We start from the raw sequence: 22,740 nt of genomic DNA on the forward strand, positions 1-22,740 counted from the left end.
CACAAAATTATCCAGTGCTCAAAGTTTGAACAATGAGTCGTTCGTCCTTTGCACAGCTGATGTGAGTTCATTATATACTTCAATACCCCATCTAGGGGGAATTGAAGCCATTGAACAGATCTTACTTAAAAGTGACACTGACCCACAAATGCAGACGTTCCTAATGGAAAATAAAAACTCGCCTTAACGAGCATAAGTCTAACATCAGATTGAGATTGGAAAAATCTAACATTGCCATGCACTTTATTGATGCACGCCACACCATCGCCCAACTGAAATTCATAGTCTTAGAGACTGTATCTAGGAAAGAAGGCATTGATAATACCAAACTGCTACTAAGGAGAGAACTTGAATGGATTTATCTATTGCAGACACTGAAGCCCCACGGGCTCAATGATCGCACTGAATTTGGCTGTTTCCTTTGATATATTGTTCTGATATATTGTTCAGATGTATTCATGACATAGTATAATTATCTGTTTCACCATACTCCTGCTTCTATTTCTACTTGTTTCTCACTCTTTGTTTCTCCCTTACACGTAAACCCCCATTAACCCTCCACTTTAAAATGGCCGCCGTATTCTCTTCACTAACCACCCCCTTCCATATGAGTCAACCCCTAATTTTAGTCCGTCGTCACTTTTTTGCCCGCATATACTGTAGCCTTTCACACGAGCACCGTAGGCAACGAGCGGAATATCGGCGGATAGCGGAGTCCTGCGCTACCAGTTACTATGAAGTAAGACTTTATCTTTCCCGAAGTAATTTTGTTAAAAAGCGCTTGTTTAAAAGCGCTCGTACATTATTTGTTCTTTTCAAAACGCTTGTTTAATATGGCACACGCGGTAATACCCCTTGCACTTACCCCAGAACCTCACTTTAGCCTCGTGCACGTTATTTATGTTTGTGAACAACCCAGCCCACACACCATTAGCACGAGTAAACGTCCCCATATCTTCTCATTCTACCCGTTCCCTGACACCCGTTTTTGCTCTTCCTCCTCAGCTCTCCGTGACCAAGGGCTATCAAGCCCGAAATGCATTGGAGCTAAATGTTCATATGATAACCTTAAACGAATATACGTTGTCTTCTGATATGCTGTTAATATCAAACTAAGAATCAATACAAGTATGAAAATATGAGAAAAACAAATTGAAGAAAATAAATATCATTTTCAAATGAACTTTGAACCACTTCCTGTGATCTATACCGGTGTGCCTCTTTGGGGATGTATTAGCGGCTCTCCGCATACACAACTTCAGCATTAATTTACCCATCTGTCACAAGCAACTTCAACTTTCCATGCGCCTCCCGAATTGGGGGGGGGGTGAAAGGGGGTTGCTGCCGGGCAAGACACCAAATAAGCAATTGAATATTGGAATGCATTATCTTATTGTGGCACGCCCAGAACTGCTTTCACTTAGTTGAGAGCAAAAACAATACACAGGAACAGGGATGAATTGCAAGTACTTGGAGCGCACAAAATACTTTGCATCTTTTTACTTTGTATTTCAGAAAGGTGAAAGATTGTGGCGATCAATGTTTCCTGCTTTAGAAATATTGACACCATGAAATGTTAGTGGTGTCATCGGGTCAAACCAGGAGCTGCCTCTTTCTGGAGAAACAGACAGCAAGAAAGTCAAAAGCTAGAGAGGCGGGGTAGACAGAGGGCAAAGGACACAAACGATTGGCAGAGACACAGAAAGCTAGTAGTGGGCCATTTCATAATTTTGAGTTAAGGTTCTCATCAAGTAGCAAATCACCACCAGATTGCTCAAGTCACAATGCGCCTTAAATACAATGCCTCAAACAAAGCATGAAGGAAGATATCAACTTTTAATGTGGCAGTCTGCAGGAAGGTTTGATGCAGTGAAAGCACTCATGCATGTACAGCATCTACCTTGCAGTGCCAACTGTTTTCAATTAACAATCGCGGCGCAAGCACAAAAATTGGAATCCGATGGCTAAGCTGCTCGCTCCCGCATGGTGGACCGATTACAAGAGGTCACGGTGGACCGATTACAAGAGGTCACTCCTAAGCAGCGCTTGCGCGCTGATTAGGCGAGACCTAAAAAAGATCAACAAGCTCCCCATTAAACAGTGAGATGAAATCAATGCAATGAGAAGCGGTATGCTAGTCTTTGGAACCATCAAACAGACAATAGGAGATGGGAGGAATGCGTGCAATAAGTCTAACAACTGGCAATCATTCAGGATAGCATTCCAACTCCTTTTCTTTAATGTGCTATGCCACCTCAGATTAGATTAGACCTAGCCATATGCAAAATCAGTCTTGGTCCTGGTCTAATATGAACAGTCCACCTGATGTGCTAAGCCAAGTATTCTCTGAACCTGAACACAAGCAGTCACACACCAGTTTCTACCTGATTAGGAGTCTACAGCTGGGTGTAGCTTGGTTCCAGTAGTACAGTGAGCAATAAGCAATGTCCAGTCACTAATTTAAATATCAGCCCATTATGGTCCTACCTAACAAATAGTATTCTACTTTCTCTAGCAAGACCCAAAAATGAATGAATATATACGACATGGGACACTATTAATAATTTATAAAAAAACACAATGAAGTACTCACCTTTTGTCTAATGCCCGAAGTACCTTAGCAAATACTTCCAATTCACAAAATTCACTACCCAACTGACACAGGCGGCCCTGCTGATAGAGCTGAAAAGGGAAAAAGAGAACTTTCTTAACACTTTAAAAAGTACAATAACATGTGCATAGTAAAAACTGTAGGCCAAGCAATTAATGGGAAAATAGGAGCACCAAGTGAAGGCACAGCAAAAGAGAATAACAGTTACCTTTATGGTGCCTTAATAACTTCCTGTCTGTAGTTTATTTCCCATTGTCGGCTTATTGGCGACTGATATGCCCACCTTGACAGACCAGAACTTGGGATCAGACTCCCTGGAGCAAAATCGGGGTACTCAAGAGTCACTGTTGGTAGTTTTGATCCATCTCCTCAGGACTCTATGAGTTCTTTCCTGTATGATCTACCCCTTCAAGGAAGGTGGAGAGCATGGTGGGCACGTCATACTCACTGGACCAGAAACAGATGAATTAGGAGTTACCCAACCCACCCAAGAGTCCGAGCTGCAAAAACGGCCCTGTAACAAAAACGGCCCTCAGGGGCCCAAAACCGTCCCGCACCCGTGCGTCACACCAGGGGATTGCCCAGTGCCTACTTTGGTCAGTCCGGCCCTGCCTGTAGAACACCCAAAAATGCCAATAAGCAACAGAAAGGTGACTAATCCAACTTTGCAAAGGGCTTTCCACTGTGCTGCAACACGTCACTGCAGTTTTTTTAAGCTTGAAACTATTTTTTTTGTTAAAATCTGCAGATTATGCGGCAAATTATGGATTATGTGGCAATTCTATAACTATGCGAAAATGGCTGCGGATGGCAAATTGCATACTTTCTATGGCCAGGTTATGTAGCCTTAATTGATAATCCTTATATTTTACCTGTTTATGTCAATTGCCAACATCACAATTATAGCGGATGTATTTGAGCCGTTCAATGCTGTTCAGGGATGTGCAGTTCACGGTCTATTGTATATTGCAGGATTGTATTCTGAAAATGCTAATGAAAATGCTAATAAAAAAAATAACTAAAATAAGGGTTTAATTGCAAAGAAAGTTGTATTTATGTTTTGAAATACTGATAACCAATCCAGATAAAAGATCGGCAGACGGAGATGACTGGAAACAGTTGATATGACAACATGAATACTGTGCAATCGACTGAAAAATATTCTATACTGCAAATTGTTAATATTCAAAACAATAAAAACATTTTTTTAAACGGTGACTGAGCCCTAGGTTCTCAGGTAGCCTCAGGAGATTTTGAGGGAACTATTTACTTTGACTGCAGTCTCAATGTCTCTGGGCAATACGTTTTAGGCGCCAAAGACAGTCCTGTGTTTGCTTCAAGGAATCTCGTCAGCCCAGTATGTGGAGGTGATGGTTACTTTTTTGAAGGGCAAGGCATCGACCACCCACATGGACAATGTCTACAAATGTATCAGTAAAAAAACAAATTACCAGCCTGGTGATCAGTCCTTTAAACAAATTTCATAGCAATCTAGCCCAACTAAAGGCTGCACATTTGGCATGTGTCTGAACTGCTTCTCTTCTTAGGTTTCAAACTATGTCCAGCAGGAGTATACTTTTACCCTTGACCTGAGCAAAAACTCAGCTGAGCAGGAATTGTACCATAATCATATTGATACCACCATCAGGCAAAACACACTGATCTGTCCAAGCACTGGACTACTTGTCTTAAGTCTTAGCCCTTAAAGTCGGAAACAGAACCCCCAACTCAGAGGCTAACCAATTTCAGTAACTTCCCCAGTGATCCACGCTCCTCTCTGCACCATCTCAGGAAATCCACTGCATACCGGTGGAGGAAAGGTGCCATTTCCACTGCTAACACTGGACTGATGCGTGGGTCCTTTTGATGGTCTGGAAGGGCTACGCTCTACAGCGCCTCTTAAAATGCTTCCATCATGGCAGCCACACCAACAGCCAGGCCCTTAATTCAGATCCTAGATATTATGCAACAGGACCATGCTCTGTATTTAAATGGGAAAATGTGGTTCGGAGAACTTGCCCAACCTTTGTCACAAAGGCTTTGACACAGTTTCAAGAGCTTTAGATTCCTAAGTCTATGTACCTCCCAGTCTGAGCAGGTTAACAAAGCAAAAGGATCACCATTTTTAACCACCTGAAATTAGGGATGATCAAGAGGGAAACGAACACTGGTTTCTAGTGGAATGGTTACAAATCAACAATTATCAACAGGTAAAATGCATTCAATTAGGTCAATTAATCATGTAATTGCTCAATTTATTATGCACTACTACAGGCACATTTGTCTATTTTATTCATCGTGGATCATCCATTTGTTGACATTTGCATGGTAAGAAGAGCACAATGAGGTCCTCATGATAAATACACATCTCATCTTCAAGCACTTCTTCAGCTTGAATCGACATGCAGCACACCCAACCTTGTCAGCAAAGCTCTATCATTCCCTCTACATCAGTAACATAAGTAAGGTACTACAAGAGGTACTTCCTTGTTAACACTTCACTATTAGGAGACAACAATTGTGCACTTCTCATTAAATTACATCCTCCCTTTAGGTGTTTTTCAATTTTCACCATGTTTATCGACTACGGCCTCTGTTTAACAAGAGTCTCATTCTTGCGCGGGCACCTCTGATCCGAGTCGTACACCCGACACACTAACTTTTGGCAGTAGAGTTCCTACTATAGCCTCATAGCCTGCCGCAGCGTGCTACAACAGCCATTAAAGGCCCACTACAGTGCTAAAGGCCCGAAGAAAGCACGACTTTAATGCCGGGATAGCCAAGCTACGGACGGCTATTATTAACATTCCGCCACTAGAGGGCAGAATATTCTAACAAATAAAACAAAGTCCTCACGCAGCCAGAGGGGATTCAGCTAAGCTGTGAAGGACAACATTAGAATGTTGGAGCTCCGAACTTCTACCGGCTATTAGAAGCTTGGAGCACTCCAATGTTTTCAATGCAGTTCCCAACATTCAAATGTTCTAATGAGGTGGGAACTTGCATAAGACACTTCTCTACACCCACATCTTCTTTTTAAGTTAATAACTTTGTGCTTGATTGTTCAGTGATCTCAACTTACAGATGTTTTTGGACTTTGACTGACAATTTTACCATTAATAGGGGCTCTTTTTATCAGGTAATTGTGTTACAACTGCGGTGTCTCTGATAGATTTGGTTCCCCCTTCAGCTCAAATTCTGGTTTGCATTTTTGACTTTACTTGGGCAGACTATTTTTTAATGCTGATGTCGCACTCGCTACACATCGTTGGCTTTTTTGATATTCTTTGTAAGTGATTTCTATTACCGTCTCCCCTCCCTGGTGATGGTCCTTTTATTGACTCTTTTTAAACAATCTCCTTTTATGCTCACAGAACCGTCCTTGATCAATGTGACAATCAATTTCCGTGAGTATTTTTAGTGACACAGCCACATCTCATCATTCATAAATGTATTGTTTAGACTTGCCTAATCTATCCACGTCTTTCTTATATTTATAGACCGGTGCTCATACTCAAACTCATTCTCAGTCTGGATGATGACCCTTAACCAACTGTGGATCGAAGCCCTGTTGAGGCACTGAGAAATTAGACATTTTGAATTAATTACACATTTTTTGTTTGGATACCAAGGAACTGTACAGACAACAACTACTTATCTGTTTGTCCATTGCTTTTTTATGCTATATTCCCATGAAAGTCCTCCCATCTGATTGCAGCAGACTGAAATGGCAGAAGGTAGCCTTACATGAAGACAAGATCAAGGGCATACAGCAAGACCTGGTGGCAGGCCTATTCGAACAACAGTCCTTTTTTCAAAGTGCAGGGGAAATGGCAGAAGTAGACTGCCCACTCCTGCCTTTTTGATAGAATGAGCACCTATTTTACTATACCCAGAAGCATCTTAAGGGCTAGTAAATCAAAGGGGGAGCCAGCTTTCTGGTATACAAGGGACTGCAGAACTGAAAGCCAAAACTTAGCCCTGGCCATCAAATCCAAAGACATGGACCAAATTAGAGTCTCTAGAAGGCATTACAAGGCAACGCTACACCATGCGAAAAAGGGCGTGGGGCGAGCCCCTTTGGCAGCAACTCAGGAAAACCTACGCCAAAAAATATTTTAGATAATTCTGTTCTCTATTTACCTTGGTCAACGAATTAGGAGTTTAACTAATGCCTAACTACATCGTAGCTCAAGCCCAACATAACCACTTCAAAAGCTCTTCTCTGAAACTGTCAACCCACTCTTGAGGGAGAAAGCAGTCTGCTCTATACGGTCCTCGGGAGACAACTTATTCACTTTGAGCCAAATAGAGGGTTCCATCAATCGAATAGTACAGTCTAAAGCCCCAGGGTCAGATGGCATCCCGGGGATCTCCTCCTTTCTGATATTGATAACTGGGCCCGCTACATTTTTCTCCTTTCTAATGCCATAGCGAGTGGTGATCCAGTTCCAAAGTCCTGAAAGGGGGCAGAGGTGGTCCCCTTTTTCAAAAAAGGGGACAGAGGAGAGCCCTGCAACAACAGGCCTATTAGCCTGATAGACGCGTTACAAATTGTTTTTTGCAGAGCTCTTCTCTTTAAGATACAGTCATGGAAGGAAGATAATGCAATCTTATCGCAATACTAAGCTGGCTTTAGGGAAAAGTACGGACGGTTGATCAGGTATTTCGCCACCTGCTCCTTAATTGGAAACTTGCAGTAATCGGTCAGGGCAGCCTAGATCTAGCCTTTATTGATCTAAAGACCACCATCGACTTAATTCCCAGGCAGAGGCTATGGCATTTGCTTAAAGATATGGGTATCCCGTTACCCATTCTCAACTTGGTCGTCCGTCTGCACGAAGATAATTTTGCCTAGATAAGATGGGGTTCGCAGTGGCAGCTTACAAATTGTATCCAAGTCAGCAGGGGAGTCCGCCAAGGCTGCATCCTGGCCCCCAAGCTCTTCTCCATGTACATGAATGGAGTAGTAAGTTTTTTATCATAGGAGCCTGCCGATGCTCCATCCCTAGGTGGGGAAAAGGTAGTAACCCTTCTATTTGCAGATAACACCTTGTTGGTGTCCAAATCACCAGCAGGGCTACAGTCCCGATTATCTTAATCAAATGGGAGAGAGAGGAACAGTGTAGGCTAGTTCACTTCCCCTGGGTATAGTACTAAGTATCAATGAGAACTAGCTTACGGATGTAGAAGCTAGATGTCTATGTCAGGAAAAACCATTTGTTTTTATTGAAAACCCTCACCCACCATCCTAGTTGGTGCCATGCTTCATCATTGGGTTCCACCCAAGATGCAGAGTGCACCTCAGGTGTGCTACAACGCCTGATTACAGCGGAGCTGGTTTTTTTGTGATGAGTGTGCAGTGATGTGAAAAGGTGAAAATTAAAAGGCTGTCCAATGGGTCCCTTAGCTACATACGTAAGCTAGTTCTCATTGATAATTACTACTAGGATCACTATTAAACAGATTCAAACTATTTTGCAATACCAGGGGCTTGGTAATAAAAACCAAATACACAGCCTTTAATCCTCCTCTATACTAATATAATAAAGAGAGAGCCCAAACCTTTGAGGCGGGTAATCTCAGGAACCACAGCACCAATCCCAACACCCAATACAGCGTTGGAAAGGGCAGTTGCAGCAAAAGGACATAGGCTATGCAGACGCCCACCATATACATTTAAAAGGCAAAAGAACTGTGCCAGCAAAGTAGTCCCTTGTGGGCATGTCTGCGTTGTGCTGTGGGCGTGTGCTGGGGGAGTGACAAACGATGGGGGCGTGTGGTACGTTCCGCCCTTCATGCCATGTCTCATATCGTGTGCTGGGGGCGTGTGCGGGGCGCGGGATTACGGGGAAAAAAAAGCGAGCGTTGTGCCCAATATTTCATTGTTTTTTTTCCCAGGTTCTGTACATTCCAGCTCCGGGTGTGCTTGCCCCGCGCTCCCAGTGACGTGCACCTGCTTTACTGTATGGAGGTCAGGCATGGCGCTATTCCAAAGGGCCGGAAAAAACGAAAACAGGGGCCATTGTGCAGGAAATGTAATCTCGCCTTAACTTCCGGTGACACCTGAAGCGCACACTGGAGATTTTCCACTTCTGTTGCGCACAGGCCTCGCGCCACGCACATCCGGACACAAGGCCCGCCTCCACTGAAATAGCAAGAAAGGGACTATCCCTCCCCCGGGAATATGTGATGATATTCCGCAAACCAACATCCCGCATACCATCACTCCGCTACTTTTATAACGCGGGACTATTACTCCGCAAAGACATCATTTCTAAAACTTTTACAACGCATATGACTTTATCACGCATGCCATTATAACGCAAATGCATGTGTGGTAAAGTCATATACATTGTAAAAGTACATTATTAAAACATCAAATATATGTTTGTATATATGTGTATTATATATATATATATATATATATATATATATATATTCACTGAAAAAACCATAGGTTTCACACCAGTTATAGTTAGCAGGAAGTTTTACTCGCATAAAACCATTGAAATTCCCACGTTATAGTTAGTTGGACTCACTATAACTTGCGTGTGCAATGCACTGCTGATGACGTCACATATTACATCACTCATGACATGGTCAGTGACATCACTCATGACATCACTGATGAAACGTGGCACACACGACTTGCAGAGCTCGCTCGAGTTACACACGGCCAGGACGTTCACAGATTTTGTGCGCGTTTGGCGAGTCACGTTTAGCATAACCAGATGATGGGAGTTGTGCAGCAGGGGAGGCACATTTTATGTGGCAGATAAAAGCTTTGAGGCATGGACACAGATGCAGTGCAGAGCTTTGGTCGAATAAATAGACCTTAGAGGGGTGGGGAGGTTGGGGTTTTGATCAACATGGTTTAATCCTGGGCAGACTGGTGGAATGTGTAGAGGTGCTACAGGGGAGAATATTGGGGCCTGGTGTGACACAATAGATGCTGAAGGAAGCCCATCGTTGAAGGAATCGGTGGTAGGGGAGTGAGAGGAGCGCGAGGTGTTCAGGTGTTGTGCAGCAGCAGTCAGTTGGTCATGTACATTACGGGTGGTTGCTGCTTCGGTAGCATGGTGGTCCTGATGTGTTCCATGACGGGGCTCCGCTGCTGCCGTGCCCTGGTTGTTGCAGTGATTGCTGTGAGCGTGCACATCTGCTATCCGGGCACAAGCTGAGAGCGACAGAGAGGAGACAAGAGACGCCGTGAGCGTGAACATCTGCTGTCCCCCTTCGAAAGCAAAACCCACAACAATAGATCACGCCAAGGCGAGCAGCTCATGCGCTGCGTCGCTAGCCGAGAACTAAAAAGATACATTGAAGTGCCAAAACTGGGATTGGGTTGCGCAACAAGACACCATTAGGTCTGACCGGGGGAAACTTACCATCGAAGTTTTAATGCACAAGCAGGTCAGATTCTTAGAACCTTACCTAGACATAATCCAGGTTCCCCAAGATACGAAACTTTACATACAACTCAGGTTTGGTACCCTGCCTGTCAACGAAACATCAGCTAAGTGGCACACTAGTGAACCGAGCCCCAGCAAAAGCCCAGGATGCAAGGTACCCGCGGAGTCCATTGCCCACGTGCTGTGCGGATGTCCAGCCTATGCACGCCCAAGATCCAAATGGATAAAACCCATTTGTCAGCAAATGGGCACATGGAACTACCGGGATGCATTGCGTATCTTTAGGTCGAACACTAGACCTCTGTTTGTTTGTGCAGCAGCTAAGTTCTTGGGCTGTATGTGGGCAATCAGGAGAAAGGTCCAAGAGGGAAGCACTGCAGAATGCAGCGGGTCGGACCTCAGCACCTAACTGGCTATGGGCATTAGACACTTTCCCTCACAGAATCATCACTTGCTGAGACAATGCACAAGCACTTCACTGTCCACAGCAGCTAGGCTGAACCCATTATGCAGTTTTAAAATAGAAGGGTGTATAGGGCGAATATCCTAACATATGATTGTTAGGCATTTTTTCTTTGTAACACATTTTAACTTTTGTAATATCTCAATTGCTGCTTTTATGAATGTGACCTTTTATTCCAAAAAACGCTTTTTGTAAGACAAACTGTTTTTAATTTGATTATGACAGGCGGGCTGTCTTAAGACACAAACGTTAGATTCATCCTCATTTCTTGCCAGTCTCCGCACTAGCAGCGAGTAACCCGAGCGGATACTGTACGAGGGACTGCATTTCGACTAATATTCAAATAGTCTCTGTTGTAAATATCTATTCTCAGCACCAGGAAGAGTCTATGTATATCCTGTGATATGCGCCTCAAAAACCGTATGTTTTTTAAAAAAAAAATTATTCTTTTAACACCATTTTATGCCTGGCTGTATCTCCGCTTATATGACACAAGATGTCGAAATGAAGTATATTGATTGATTGCTATACATACTTCTCTTCTGCTTTTAATTTTATATGCACTGTGATCACTTTAGTCCCAAACACAATTTTGAAGAATTAAATATATTGTATTCTTGAGCTCACCTTAGGGCTAATATCACAGATTGATTGGTATTTAAACTATGCTTGAGAAATCATATATTTGATAATTAAACAAACTAAATGAATGCCTTTACCTATTGATAATTGTTGGTTGTGTACTCTTTTCACTAAACCCATTGTTGTTTCCCTTCCTTGTCTGAACAGCCACTGTGCAATATGGGCATTTGGCACACTTCGCGCTTCTGGTTTGAAGGAACCAGGGACCTGTAATCTACCAGACATTAGGGGCTTCTGGAGCAACGATGCAGGCTAACATGTTCTAACACCCAGTGGATTTCATTTGGTATGACCCATTGCTACATTCTAGTTGTGTCAGGATGTGGATCTCCTACTGGACGGCACAATGGCAACTTCCCAGTTTGGCACAGTCCTAGCCATTATTAATGTTGAGTGAATTTTTCTTTCACATTTATTAGTCAGTGAATCCCAAATTCCAGAATGTTAACCTTCACTCAAATCTTAGTAGCTACAATGTTGGTTTATTTCCACTGCCACAAGACCTCTTGGCCGGTTATTGAGGAGGTAAACCTTTACTACTTCTGTGAATACGTTCATCTACTCATCTTGTTTTAACAATATGGCCATCAACATCAATTTTAACAAAGCCTATTCTCTGAAGGCCACCAAAGTATGAACAACTAGGAAATAGCCTATTTATGATGGTTCCAAATTATCCATCTTGATGGACTGCCCCCGGAATGTGAAGTTCACTATCAGGGTGGATTACCCAATTCTGTTCACAGGACAAATGAAGAACCTTTAGAATAACCTAGATAAAGGTAGGGTCGAGAAAATAATAACCTTCCAGAATTCTAGTAACTGCTAGTATAGCCTATTCCTAAAGGGAAGGAGATCCTAAAAGGCTCAACTACTGATCCATGAAGGTATCTGGTATCCCAGGAGTCTATGGGACTGAGATGCTTCAGCAAAATCAAGTGGAAGAAAATAATAAGTTCTTCAAACTGAACAAACAAGCCACAAAGGAGGATCCCACCAGTAAAAGCCAGGACAAGAGAAGTTTGGACTTATGGGATTTGAACAACTTCCCATTCTAATAACCTGTGGAAGCTTATTCAGTGATGCAATCCAGAGAGAAGGGTTTTAACTTTAGAGGATTAATGCATCTTGTTAAACACCACAGTGGAGATGATTGGGGTAATTTGAAGCTCAAATGGCAGAGGCAACAGTGTGACTTGTCCACGGAACAAGAGAGGAGTAGGAACCCACCAATGAAAACATGTAGGGGATTCGAAAGTTCCTACTTTATCCATATGTGACACCTGTGGAGTGGATTATCATATCTGTGAGAAAGGGCATCAAGGCTGGCTGGCAAGGTACAACTGAAACAGTCATTTTGAAAGGGGGGAGGGTACTGTGAAAGAAAGCAGATCAGGATACAAAGGTTGGCAACGGATTACAATATGATTACAAAACGAAGAGGGGTAAGCATGTTAAAGAAACATCTATAAAAGGAGCTCAATCTCAATCTCTTTCAATTTAATGGTTACTTTTATGAGAGACTCCCTCTCCTCAATCTTAGATATTTCCAGACACTCCAGTCCCAGAGGTGCATTGAAGCTAGGGGTACTGAGCCCAGTGAGACATATATTGCCTGAGCACTTCTAAACCGAACTTTGAGAAGTTAAAAACAATGGCAGGTTCATCGTATCAAAGACAATCCTCCTTGCAGTAAAGAGCCAGTTTTGAAATGAGTAAAAGCTTTGGCACTTTGAAGATTCCTCTTAATTAGACTGTACATAAGAGTTGGTCACTAGCGGGCGGATTTGCTATTCTAAAGTTCACTACTAAAATAATGAGCAATTATATTTTAAATGGAAGAGTGAAGTTTAAATATAACATCTAGGGAAATCACACAATTGGATGCATGTTCGGCAGGTGACACCAATTAAAAAAAAATCTCAAGCCTTTGGTGAGTTGATGCCAAAGTGACTTGCACATTACAGCAATATAAACTTTATGGTAAAGTTCTCAGGACACGTCAATTCAGGGAGAGGCATTTTATGCTAGGGAATGAAAAATGTCCTAGTTAACGTAACGGAAAGTTTCAATTCTATTAAGAACACGGAGGTGAGGATTATGCCTTCTTTCTTCACTTTAATGAACAGCAGCGAAGATACAAGAAGACTACATTTCCCATGAAACAATGGGAAAAAAATGTAGTCAAACAAAACGCATGGAAACAACCAATCACAGAACATATATCCAATGTCCAATCAGGGCACAGGCAGCCCACCATAGTCCATCAACAGTGTCCCCTCTTCCTCTTTCGGAGCGCGTAGGCAGCTTCTCCTCGCTCCTCAGGAATCCTGTTTGTTGGAGTCCGAGTCTGAGGACAAGGAAAACAAATCATCAGAGGAGCACTGAAAAGCCATCACATGCAAATCCAACAGTGCACAATAAGCCAAAATCTCAACAGATGAATGAATCATATTACTTACTGTCATACGGGGAGGGATTTCCTCCAGGAGAGAAAGGGCGGGATAATCCTCGCCTTGAGTCCTTAATAGAATTGAAACTTTCTGTTACGTTAGCTAGGAAATTTTTCATTCTATGTCAGGACTGAAGCGAGGATTATGCTTGTTTAAAGCTTGCCCACAACCAAATGAGCCATGTTCAAGATTGGTTTAAAATAAAACCTCTTGAACGTGGAATCTGAGGACCAGTCTGCAGCGTTGAGGATATCCTCCAAACAATCCCCTAGACTGAAAGCCTTCGAGGCCATGGCTCCTCTCGCGGAGTGAGCCCCAAACTGGTTACGGCTAATGCCAGCTTCCTGCATCACCCACCGAACCCATCTAGCAATGGTGGGTGAGGAAACCGCCTTAAAGGGTTTCCGAAGCAAAATGCGGAGTTGCCTTTCTCCAGGAGGACGGAACTCCGCCGTCATTTCCTCATAAGCTTTGAGGCAACGGACCACACAAATCTTCGGGGAATCCGAACTCAGGATAGGAAATAGATCTAGTATGGCATTTAGTGCGCCGAAGCAAAGTAAACGTAACACCATCTGGAGTAAAAATTTAGTTAGAAATGTCTAACGCCCGAACGTCTGACACTCTTGTACAAGAAATGAGGCACAGAAGCATGGCCAATTTCGCGGACAACTCCTTCCTGGAGAGGTACCTATTCTGTTGCCAGGATAGAAATAAGTTGAGAACTTGATTAATATCCCATAGAGCGGAGTAGCATAGCTCCGGAGAAAGGAAGAGGTGTTTGCCCCTTATCAGACGACAAACCAGAGGATGCTCGCCCACAGGGGAGCCATCCACAGGGACGTGGCCAGAAGACACCGCCGACTGGAAGGTATTAACCGACCGATAAGATAGGCTGTCTGAGGCCAGCTGAGCCAAGAAATTCACCATGAGAACCACTTCCGCGACCAAGGGATCGAGACCCTGTCACATACACCAACGGGTCCATCTGTTCCATGCGGATCTGTACCTTTTTACCGTACTGTCTGCCCATGCCTTGGAGATAAAGGACTCCGCTTCTCGCGAAAGACCAGAGGCTTCCCATCTGCTCCTGAAATCCGCCACGCCATGAGTCTCAGAGAGTTGCTGACCACCAGCGGATGAGAAGCCCAGTCCGGACTCACCAGGAGAGTCGGAAACTGGGGGAGTAGGATTGGAAAATCCCAAGAAAGTTCCAGAAGAACTGGAAACCACACTGGGGACCTCCACAACGGGGTGACTACCACCAGATCTGCTGCTTGCCTGCGAACTTGCGCAGTCACCCTCGTAATCATTGCAAAGGGCGGGAAAGCATAGCCCTGCTCCGCACTCCAATCCTGGAGGAACACGTCCGTGGCAACTGCCAGCGGGTCCAGCTGCCAGCTGAAGAAACACAGAATCTGATGATCCAGCCTGGACGCAAACAGGGCAGCTGAAAACGGGCCCGAAGGCCGCTCAGCCTCACGAAGATCAACGGATCTAGACACCAGAGACTGGAATCGCGAAAATGGCAAGAATGGAAATCGGCTTCCAGATTGTCCCCGCCCGGGAGATACTCCGCCGTGATGAAGACTTGGTTCTCGAGGCAATACTGCCAGAAGCTTGCCGCCAGATCCGACAGGGCCTTTGACTTCGTGACCCCTAGATGATTCACGTAGCGGACTGCAGAGATGTTGTCCATCTTCAGAAGCACACACAACCGCACTGAGTCTTTCGTCCAACAACGTACCGCAAAGGACCCCGCCAGAAGCTCCAAACAGTTTATGTGTAATTTTTGTTCGTTGGGTGACCACAACCCTCCTATAGAGAGATCTCTGCATCTGGCACCCCAACCGAGCCGGCTGGCATCCAACTATCACAATGTCCGGAGGGGAACCGAAGATTGCTCATCCAAGCTTCCATGTGGTCCAACCACTACTGAATCTCGGACCTCGCCTCGATGGACAAACAAACCATGTAAGAATAAGGATACCCCTCGCGCAGGAAGAACCCTTTGAGCCGTTGTAGGGCCCTGTAGTGGAGCGGGCCCGGGAAAATGGCCTGGATGGAAGAGGACAACAGGCCTACCACCCGAGCAAGCTGGCGAAGGGAGATCTTGTGCCTGGTGAGAACCTGACGCAGTTCGTGACAAATTTTGGCCACCTTCCTGCCCGGAAGGCTAAGTGTGGAGACCGTGGAGTCTAGGATGATTCCCAAGAATGTAATGCTCTGGACGGGCTGCAACAGGGATTTCTTTTCGTTGATTACAAACCCCAGGTTTTGAAGGAGGGATACCGCCGTCTGCAGATGCTGAGACAGGCGCTTGGGACAAGTCGCCATCAGGAGTAGGTCGTTGAGGTATACTATCATTCGAACCCCCCTGGACCGTAGGAACTCCACCACAGGCTTGAGAGCCTTGGTGAAACACCATGGGGCCGAAGACAGGCTGAATGGAAGGGACGTGAACTCGTAAGTGTGCTGACCCCAGTGGAATTGGAGAAAACGCCGATGTGGCAGGAAAATTGGCACCACCAAGTACGCATCCTTAAAGTCAACTGAACGATCCAATCCGATGGCCGGAGGACGTCCCGGAGGAGAAGGATTCCCTACATTATGAAATGGCGGTAAACCAGCCATTGATTGAAATTGCTCAAATTGATCACTGGTCGTTTGACCCCATCGGTTTTGTCGACCAAGAAAATATTGCTCAAAAAGCCCAAGGGATGCTGAGTAGTGAGGGCTACAGAGCCCTTCCTGAGCAGAGACGAGACCTCTTCATCCACTAGGCGGGCGTCCTGGTCCGAAAACTGGATAGGATTGCATCGGGGACCCCTCAAATTCTATGTGAAAACCCCTCACTGTTTGCAGAACTCACGCACCTCGTGTGATGGTCAACCGAGTCTGAAAATACTGAGCTAATCGACCCGCCTACGCCTTAAGGGGAAGAAGGGAGAACTCTCACATGGGCTAGAGGCTGCAGCTCCTCCATGATATCCTCTCCCTTTACCTCTCCTTCCTCTTGTGGGGTAGAAGTTGCCGAACCTGGATTGGTCCTGGTACTGGTGGGAGCCTCTTTGGTTGTTCTGGCTTTCCTGGCGACCGGCTGAGCGGCCCCTACCTCGGCCGGCCCCGCGAAAAACATGGGGAAACACCTATTTTGATGGTGGACTGAGCCCAGTCTAGTGATGTAAAGGTGTTCATAAATTTACCGAGCTCCTTCACGAAGGGCTCGCCAAAGAAGCCTCCTTGGGCGACAGCGCCCGCCTCCGAATCTGCCAGGTCCCCCAGCTTCTGGTCAATTTTAATGAGAAGGGACCGGCATCGCTCCGTGAAAAGAGCACAATTTGTATTTCCCATAAATATGACAACTCGTTGTGCCCAGCCTGAAAGGGTCTCGGGAGAAATGATAGAGCCTGACTCCTTCGCTTCCTCTGCCATATCAAGAATCTTGGTAATGGGGCCCAGGGCGTCCAAGAGTTTATCCTGACAGGCCCTCCAAAATCTATCTATCCCCTTTTTGGGGTCCCTTATAAATTTCTGAAGGAAAGTGCCCATGTGCGGGTCCATATCGGGCGTCAGGGCCACCTTACCATCCAAAGTGGGGCGGGGGCATTCTCCCCGTAAGCAGTTGAGAGCCTCTTTCTCCAGAGGACGCCATATGTGGGACGCCACATAAGCAGCTACTTTATCTGCAGGGGTCCATTCAGATGAACGCGGGTGGACTAGGTCATTGGGGTCCAGCATGTCCGCGGTACTTGGGGGGGGTCCTGCGATGTCCTGGGAAGAGACTGAGGGGCTAGGACAGCAGGAAGGGAGGCATGACTTGACGGGGAACCTGTGTTTGGGACAGGAGAAACCTTAGCCGGAACCACTGGGCAACTAGCCATAAAGGCCTGCCTAAGGCGGTCGAAAGCATCTACATCCACGCCCGTCTCACGGGACCGTTCAGGTGGTGGGGGGCTAAGAGGGTCTTGGTGAGGGGTAGACGGAACCTGGGGAACAGGGGGAGAAATCTGTTGGGAAATCTTGGCAAAGGCTTGCTCTATCTGGTGTGAAAGTCTATCTTCGGGAGCGGAGATAGCCTTGTCACCAGCTTTATAAATGGAGGTATCCACCGCCTCATAGAAAGCATCCCCCCATGGCATGTCCGCCAGGGGGTCCTCCTCCTCTTGATAGTCATCCTCATAGTATTCCTTAATGAGACTCGGGTAAGCGTTGTGGTGCCAAGAAAGGAAGTGACTAACACTGGCCTCGCAAGGTAACGTTTTAACAGGCTGGGTGACAGCCGAAATATATATAAATGTATGCGGATAAACCACAGAATTATACAAGGTTCTAAGCCCAGGAGGAGCGCTGGTCAAAAAAAATCAAACAAACCCCTTGTACAGGGTAATAGGTCTGGGTAATGTCCCTCACAGTGCCCTTGTGATTTACAAGACCTTACAGGCGTAATTCAGTAGCATACAGCTCGGCCTTCAACAGAAAATCGTGGGCCAAAGCAAGACAGTGGGCACTGGCAAAAACTCCACAAGAAAGTTCAAACGGCGCCGTGCTGCTCTGCCTGCCACGCCCTCTGGCGGCGGGAGGCCAAGAACCACACCAGCGAAGAGCCGCTTAGGGACGGGAGACCGTACCCGCGGCTATAATCTTCACAGCGCAGCCCACGCGCTGTGACAGATAATGCGCAACAAAACCTTGCCAAAGACAAAATCACATGCGCTGAGATCAAAGTGCACCAAGCCGCCAGAGAACAAGCGACATTATCGATGCGGCGCAAAGCAGCGCCTGACCTAGAACAAAGCGCTAATAAGGATAAACAGCAATAAAGACATGCGGAAACACAGCGTGAAGCAGAGCTTACTCTAGGACAGCATAATTAGCACAACCACAGTGAAATCTATGGCGCAAAGCCACGCCGTTAAATAAACATAATTGAATAACTAAGCACTAGACAGAAAACACTGAAGAGTACTTAACTTGCTGCGTAGCAGCGAAGAAAGAGGAAGAGGGGACACTGTTGATGGACTACGGTGGGATGCCTGAGCCCTGATTGGACATTGGATATATGTTCTGTGATTGGTTGTTACCATGTGTTTTGTTTGACTACATTTTTTTCCCATTGTTTCATGGGAAATGTAGTCTTCTTGTATCTTCGCTGCTGTTCATTAAAGTGAAGAAAGAAGGCATAATCCTCGCCTCCAGTCCGGACATAGAATCTCTCACTGATTTGGTATAGATATGAAGAAATAGGCATCCTTCCTTGCACCCTGGGACTTTCAATCGTTGTTTCCAAAGATCGGTTACATGGAGTGCATAGTAATGACTATGTATTTAAATAACTTATTTCTGAGTTAGGGCTAATCATAATCAAATGGTATCATCCTGAATTTAATAGATATTTGGCAAAGTATGCTTGCTGATATGATAATTGGGTTAGTAGCATATGAAGATTAGGACAGAGTCCCTTAATTTATATCAATTGTTCTACTTATCTCACCCTTTTAGGATGCATTAAAACACACATCTCTAGTGACTATAGTAAAAACAAGGAGGTGTAGGAGAGCAAAACTGGTGATAGAAACAACAAGGGAGGGGCAGAGATGCACACGGTGAGACCGAACAAGTCAGAAAACAGGGGTCTGGTGGGAGAGAAAGGCCAGATGAAAGACAGAGCAATATAGACGGGGATGGTGGGGTGTGGGGGGTACAGAAGGGCACAACGAGACAACAACAAGGAGACAGGAGCAGAGAAAGCAGGGCAAACTCACAAAAGGGAACTAAACCCCACACAATTCTTCTTCAAATACAAAGTAATCAAATGAGTGTCAATGAGGCTACTTAATGGTAAAAAATGGGTGGACTCTAAGCCCACTGTATGCTAACAAAATATCTCGCAACAAACAGTATTAGTTAAAGTCTAAAAAGGGTTCATGAACAAATATCCCTTCCACTGTTTAAAGGAACAGTTTCCTTTGCCTAGAAATTATGTCTATTTATGCAAGAATTGTTTTTGACTAGAGAAACAAAATAGACCCTAGATTCTTCACTCCAACTGAACAGACGATGGTCCTTCTCTCGTGCAGCAGTGCCCCTTTCCAGCGTTGCTGCTAATAAGGATTTGAGTGTGCCAAGCCAATCTCTTCCTTAGCAGGGGAGAATTGTGATCAAACTCACACCACAAATCAGGAAGAAAGTGGCAGTATCCTTAGGAAGGAACCATTTGACAGCTTCCCCTTGGGAGTCTCTTTCCTGATGTTCAATAAAAGTTATCACATTATTCTTCTTTCCATTTGTGTCACTAATAGTTCATTATTGCAATGTAACCCTCAGCACCAAACCCGCTCTGCAGGTTTACCGTGTAATCAGTTTCTAGTATCCCTTAGTGATCTGAAATGGTCTTAGGGAAGCACAAGCGCCCAACAAACAGTCAATAAAACATAAAATGTTTTATTTTTCACTCTCCTTCAAACTGAACAATATTTGTAGCATTTAGCTGTATGTTTTTTCTCTTTAAAGACCTTTTCTCACCTCTTCTCAGCACATTAGAGAGATCTTGTGGCAACACAAAGGCTACAGAAAACCTTACACCAGAAAAACTTACACCATAACATACATGACATGGCATGGCATGATCCATAACATGTGCAAGCCAGCCACATGTACACACATCCTTTGATTGTTAAATAATGTTGCCAAATATATAAATTATAACAATATTTAGAATTCCAGTACTTCGGAAATTTATACAGAACAACCTCTACCTAATCTTCATTACCAACACGTCAACTCATATTTCCGATAACTTTTCCTGTAATCCGATAAGCAATGCTGCTTGTTTGCAGTTTGATACAGAGGCCAGTGGGCAGGCTCTCTCTGGAAAGTAATAAAATGGTCAACATTCCTAAAATGCTTTTTCGCACAGTACAATCTTTTGCTTCTGCGGTTTAATAGGTTGATGCAGACCTCTGCTTACAACTCAGATCAACATTAAAAAGCCGAAAATAAGTTTCCAAGTCTTCAAATGCCGAGTTGCTTACAGTGACATCATTACCTTTTTCTTCTTCAATATCAGCATATAAGTAAAACACTGACTGGCAAAGCCAAAAGGTCTAGCTTGAAATTCAAGTCTGACTAAAATATTCTGTTAAAAACCTGCTGCAGTGAAAAAAATAAAAACTTTAAACGATTGCTATCGGTATACAATGCATCATGATAGAAAGACTTTACTGAGTGGTACGTTTGAGTACTTCTAAGACTTAAAACAGTCCCTCATCCTTTGCTACAGAGTCACTCGACAGGAAGCGGAATGAACAGTATCTGATATGTGAGAAACACCCAAGATAGCACTTAGGACTTTACCACACAACCCCTATAACAGAGGGATAGGCCTCCCCGACATAGAGGACTACTATTGGGCAATGCACCTAATCCCCATTAACGACTGGCTACATGAATCACAGGACCACCCCACAAATAGGATGGAGCAGGAGCTGCGCATTCACCCACACTAATTTTATGGCGGCAAAGACATCCGCAGGTTACTTCCGGTGACAAAAGTAATCCTGAAGGCATGCGAGCGGTTGACAAGAGCCATTGGGTGAGCCGGTAAAATCACTAAAGAAACATCACTTTGGAAAGGGGCATGAATTAGAGAGATATGTAAACTACAAGGTTTTGGGGCTTGGGATCTGTTAGGAATATCCACTAATGAATGTATCACTGAATGCGGAGAGCTCAAACCCCTAGCAACATTTCGCAAAAAATACAAATTACACAGGTCCAGTTTTTAAAATACGCACAACTGAGGCATGCATGTTTAGCAGAAGGGCTAGCTGGCACTGAGATACCAGAATATACACCCTTATAGGGGAAACTGCTACAAGAAGAGCCCTTACCTACAAGACATTGAACAATAATATGCCTGATAATCTTAGTCGGCTTATGGAGCATTATGTCGGAGAACTGGAGAAAATTGACTGGGGAGCAGTCCTCATGCATCCCAGAGTGGTGGCCATTATAGCCTGACCGTGCCTAACCCAGTATAAAATCCTGCATATATATATACACTTATATTACGGCTGACATAGGCTCCACACAATAGGTAGGGCAGAGGCCCCAACGTGTCTTAGATGTAAGGGTGTCAGAGGCGACTTCATGCACACCATATGGTGGTGGCCCCATATTCAGGCACAATAGTCCGAGATCAAAGAGGAGCTCAGCTAAGTCCTGGCGATCACACTCCCAGTAGATCCCAAATGTGTTTTACTGGGCATCCCAAACGATGTTGCCGTTCCACGATCCCAACTCATATTTAGTGCCCTAGGCCTGTTGTTGCGGCTAAACGGCATGTGCCTGCAATTCTTAACCCTATCATTTCTATCCAAAAACATTATTATGTCTCCATGATATTGAGAACATTAAACTGCTACCACTGCATCTAGCGAAAGACACAAGTGTGAGCCAGAACTGAATTGGTATCAATCATGCTAATTGACAGCCGCTGCTCCTGCCTCTTGTTGCTGAGAGTAGTCGAGGAAGGAGGGAGCTTGCTCGATAATGGTGTGCAAAGAATTCCCAACTCAATGGACAAAGATATGGGAAGACCCAAGAAGTAACAAGAAACTATTCCTTTTTAGGTTTCGCCTTTAAAGTGCTTGCAAAATCTCTTGTATTAAAAAAAAGAACATCTTAACTGAGGATAACAACCCACCCAAAACTTATCTGAACTAACCATTCATCGATTCCAACGTCACTCTAATTACGTGCTTCAGATTAGCCAGCACATTGTCTGCTTTCATTTCCTGCTCTGCTTCTCTGTCAATGCTGTGGCGTGGAGCTTAAGTCAAGTACAGCTTCCAGTCACTGGCCACTGGTCAGACTCCTTCCCCTGGCTACTCGCTTTGAAGGTACTTTTTAGGTCTCGTGGCGTTGAACAGCGCGTAAGCGCTGTCTCGCCAGAGATCTATTGTCGCTGGGTCTGCTTCCTAGGAGACAGCACCTGGCCGCGCGCAACTCGCAAAAGGCGATCGGCGCAGGCCACGTGCGCGCGAACGCGCTCGCTGTGGCCAGCTGCTGTCTCCTGGGAAGCTCCAACACCACACACGCATGCGCACACACAGAGACACACACACACGAGCGCACATACACACACACACGCGT

General features: G+C 44.8%; 1 protein-coding gene across 2 annotated transcripts in view; it reads right to left on the bottom strand.

Annotated features, from left to right (window-relative positions):
* Positions 1-22,740, bottom strand: part of APPBP2 (amyloid beta precursor protein binding protein 2) — a 296,134-nt gene that overhangs the window by 266,049 nt on the left and 7,345 nt on the right. For both annotated transcript variants that reach the window (XR_015308361.1, XM_086954920.1), the window contains exon 2: positions 2,594-2,682. Coding sequence is in view for 1 of the 2 variants with exons in the window: in XM_086954920.1 (XP_086811046.1) it covers positions 2,594-2,682 (89 nt within the window). In the remaining variant the exon portion in view is untranslated. The remainder of the gene's footprint in view (positions 1-2,593; positions 2,683-22,740) is intronic.

The sequence above is a fragment of the Lissotriton vulgaris genome, chromosome 2_1, assembly GCF_964263255.1.
Source record: "Lissotriton vulgaris chromosome 2_1, aLisVul1.2, whole genome shotgun sequence".
NCBI classification, from domain to species: Eukaryota; Metazoa; Chordata; class Amphibia; order Caudata; family Salamandridae; genus Lissotriton; species Lissotriton vulgaris.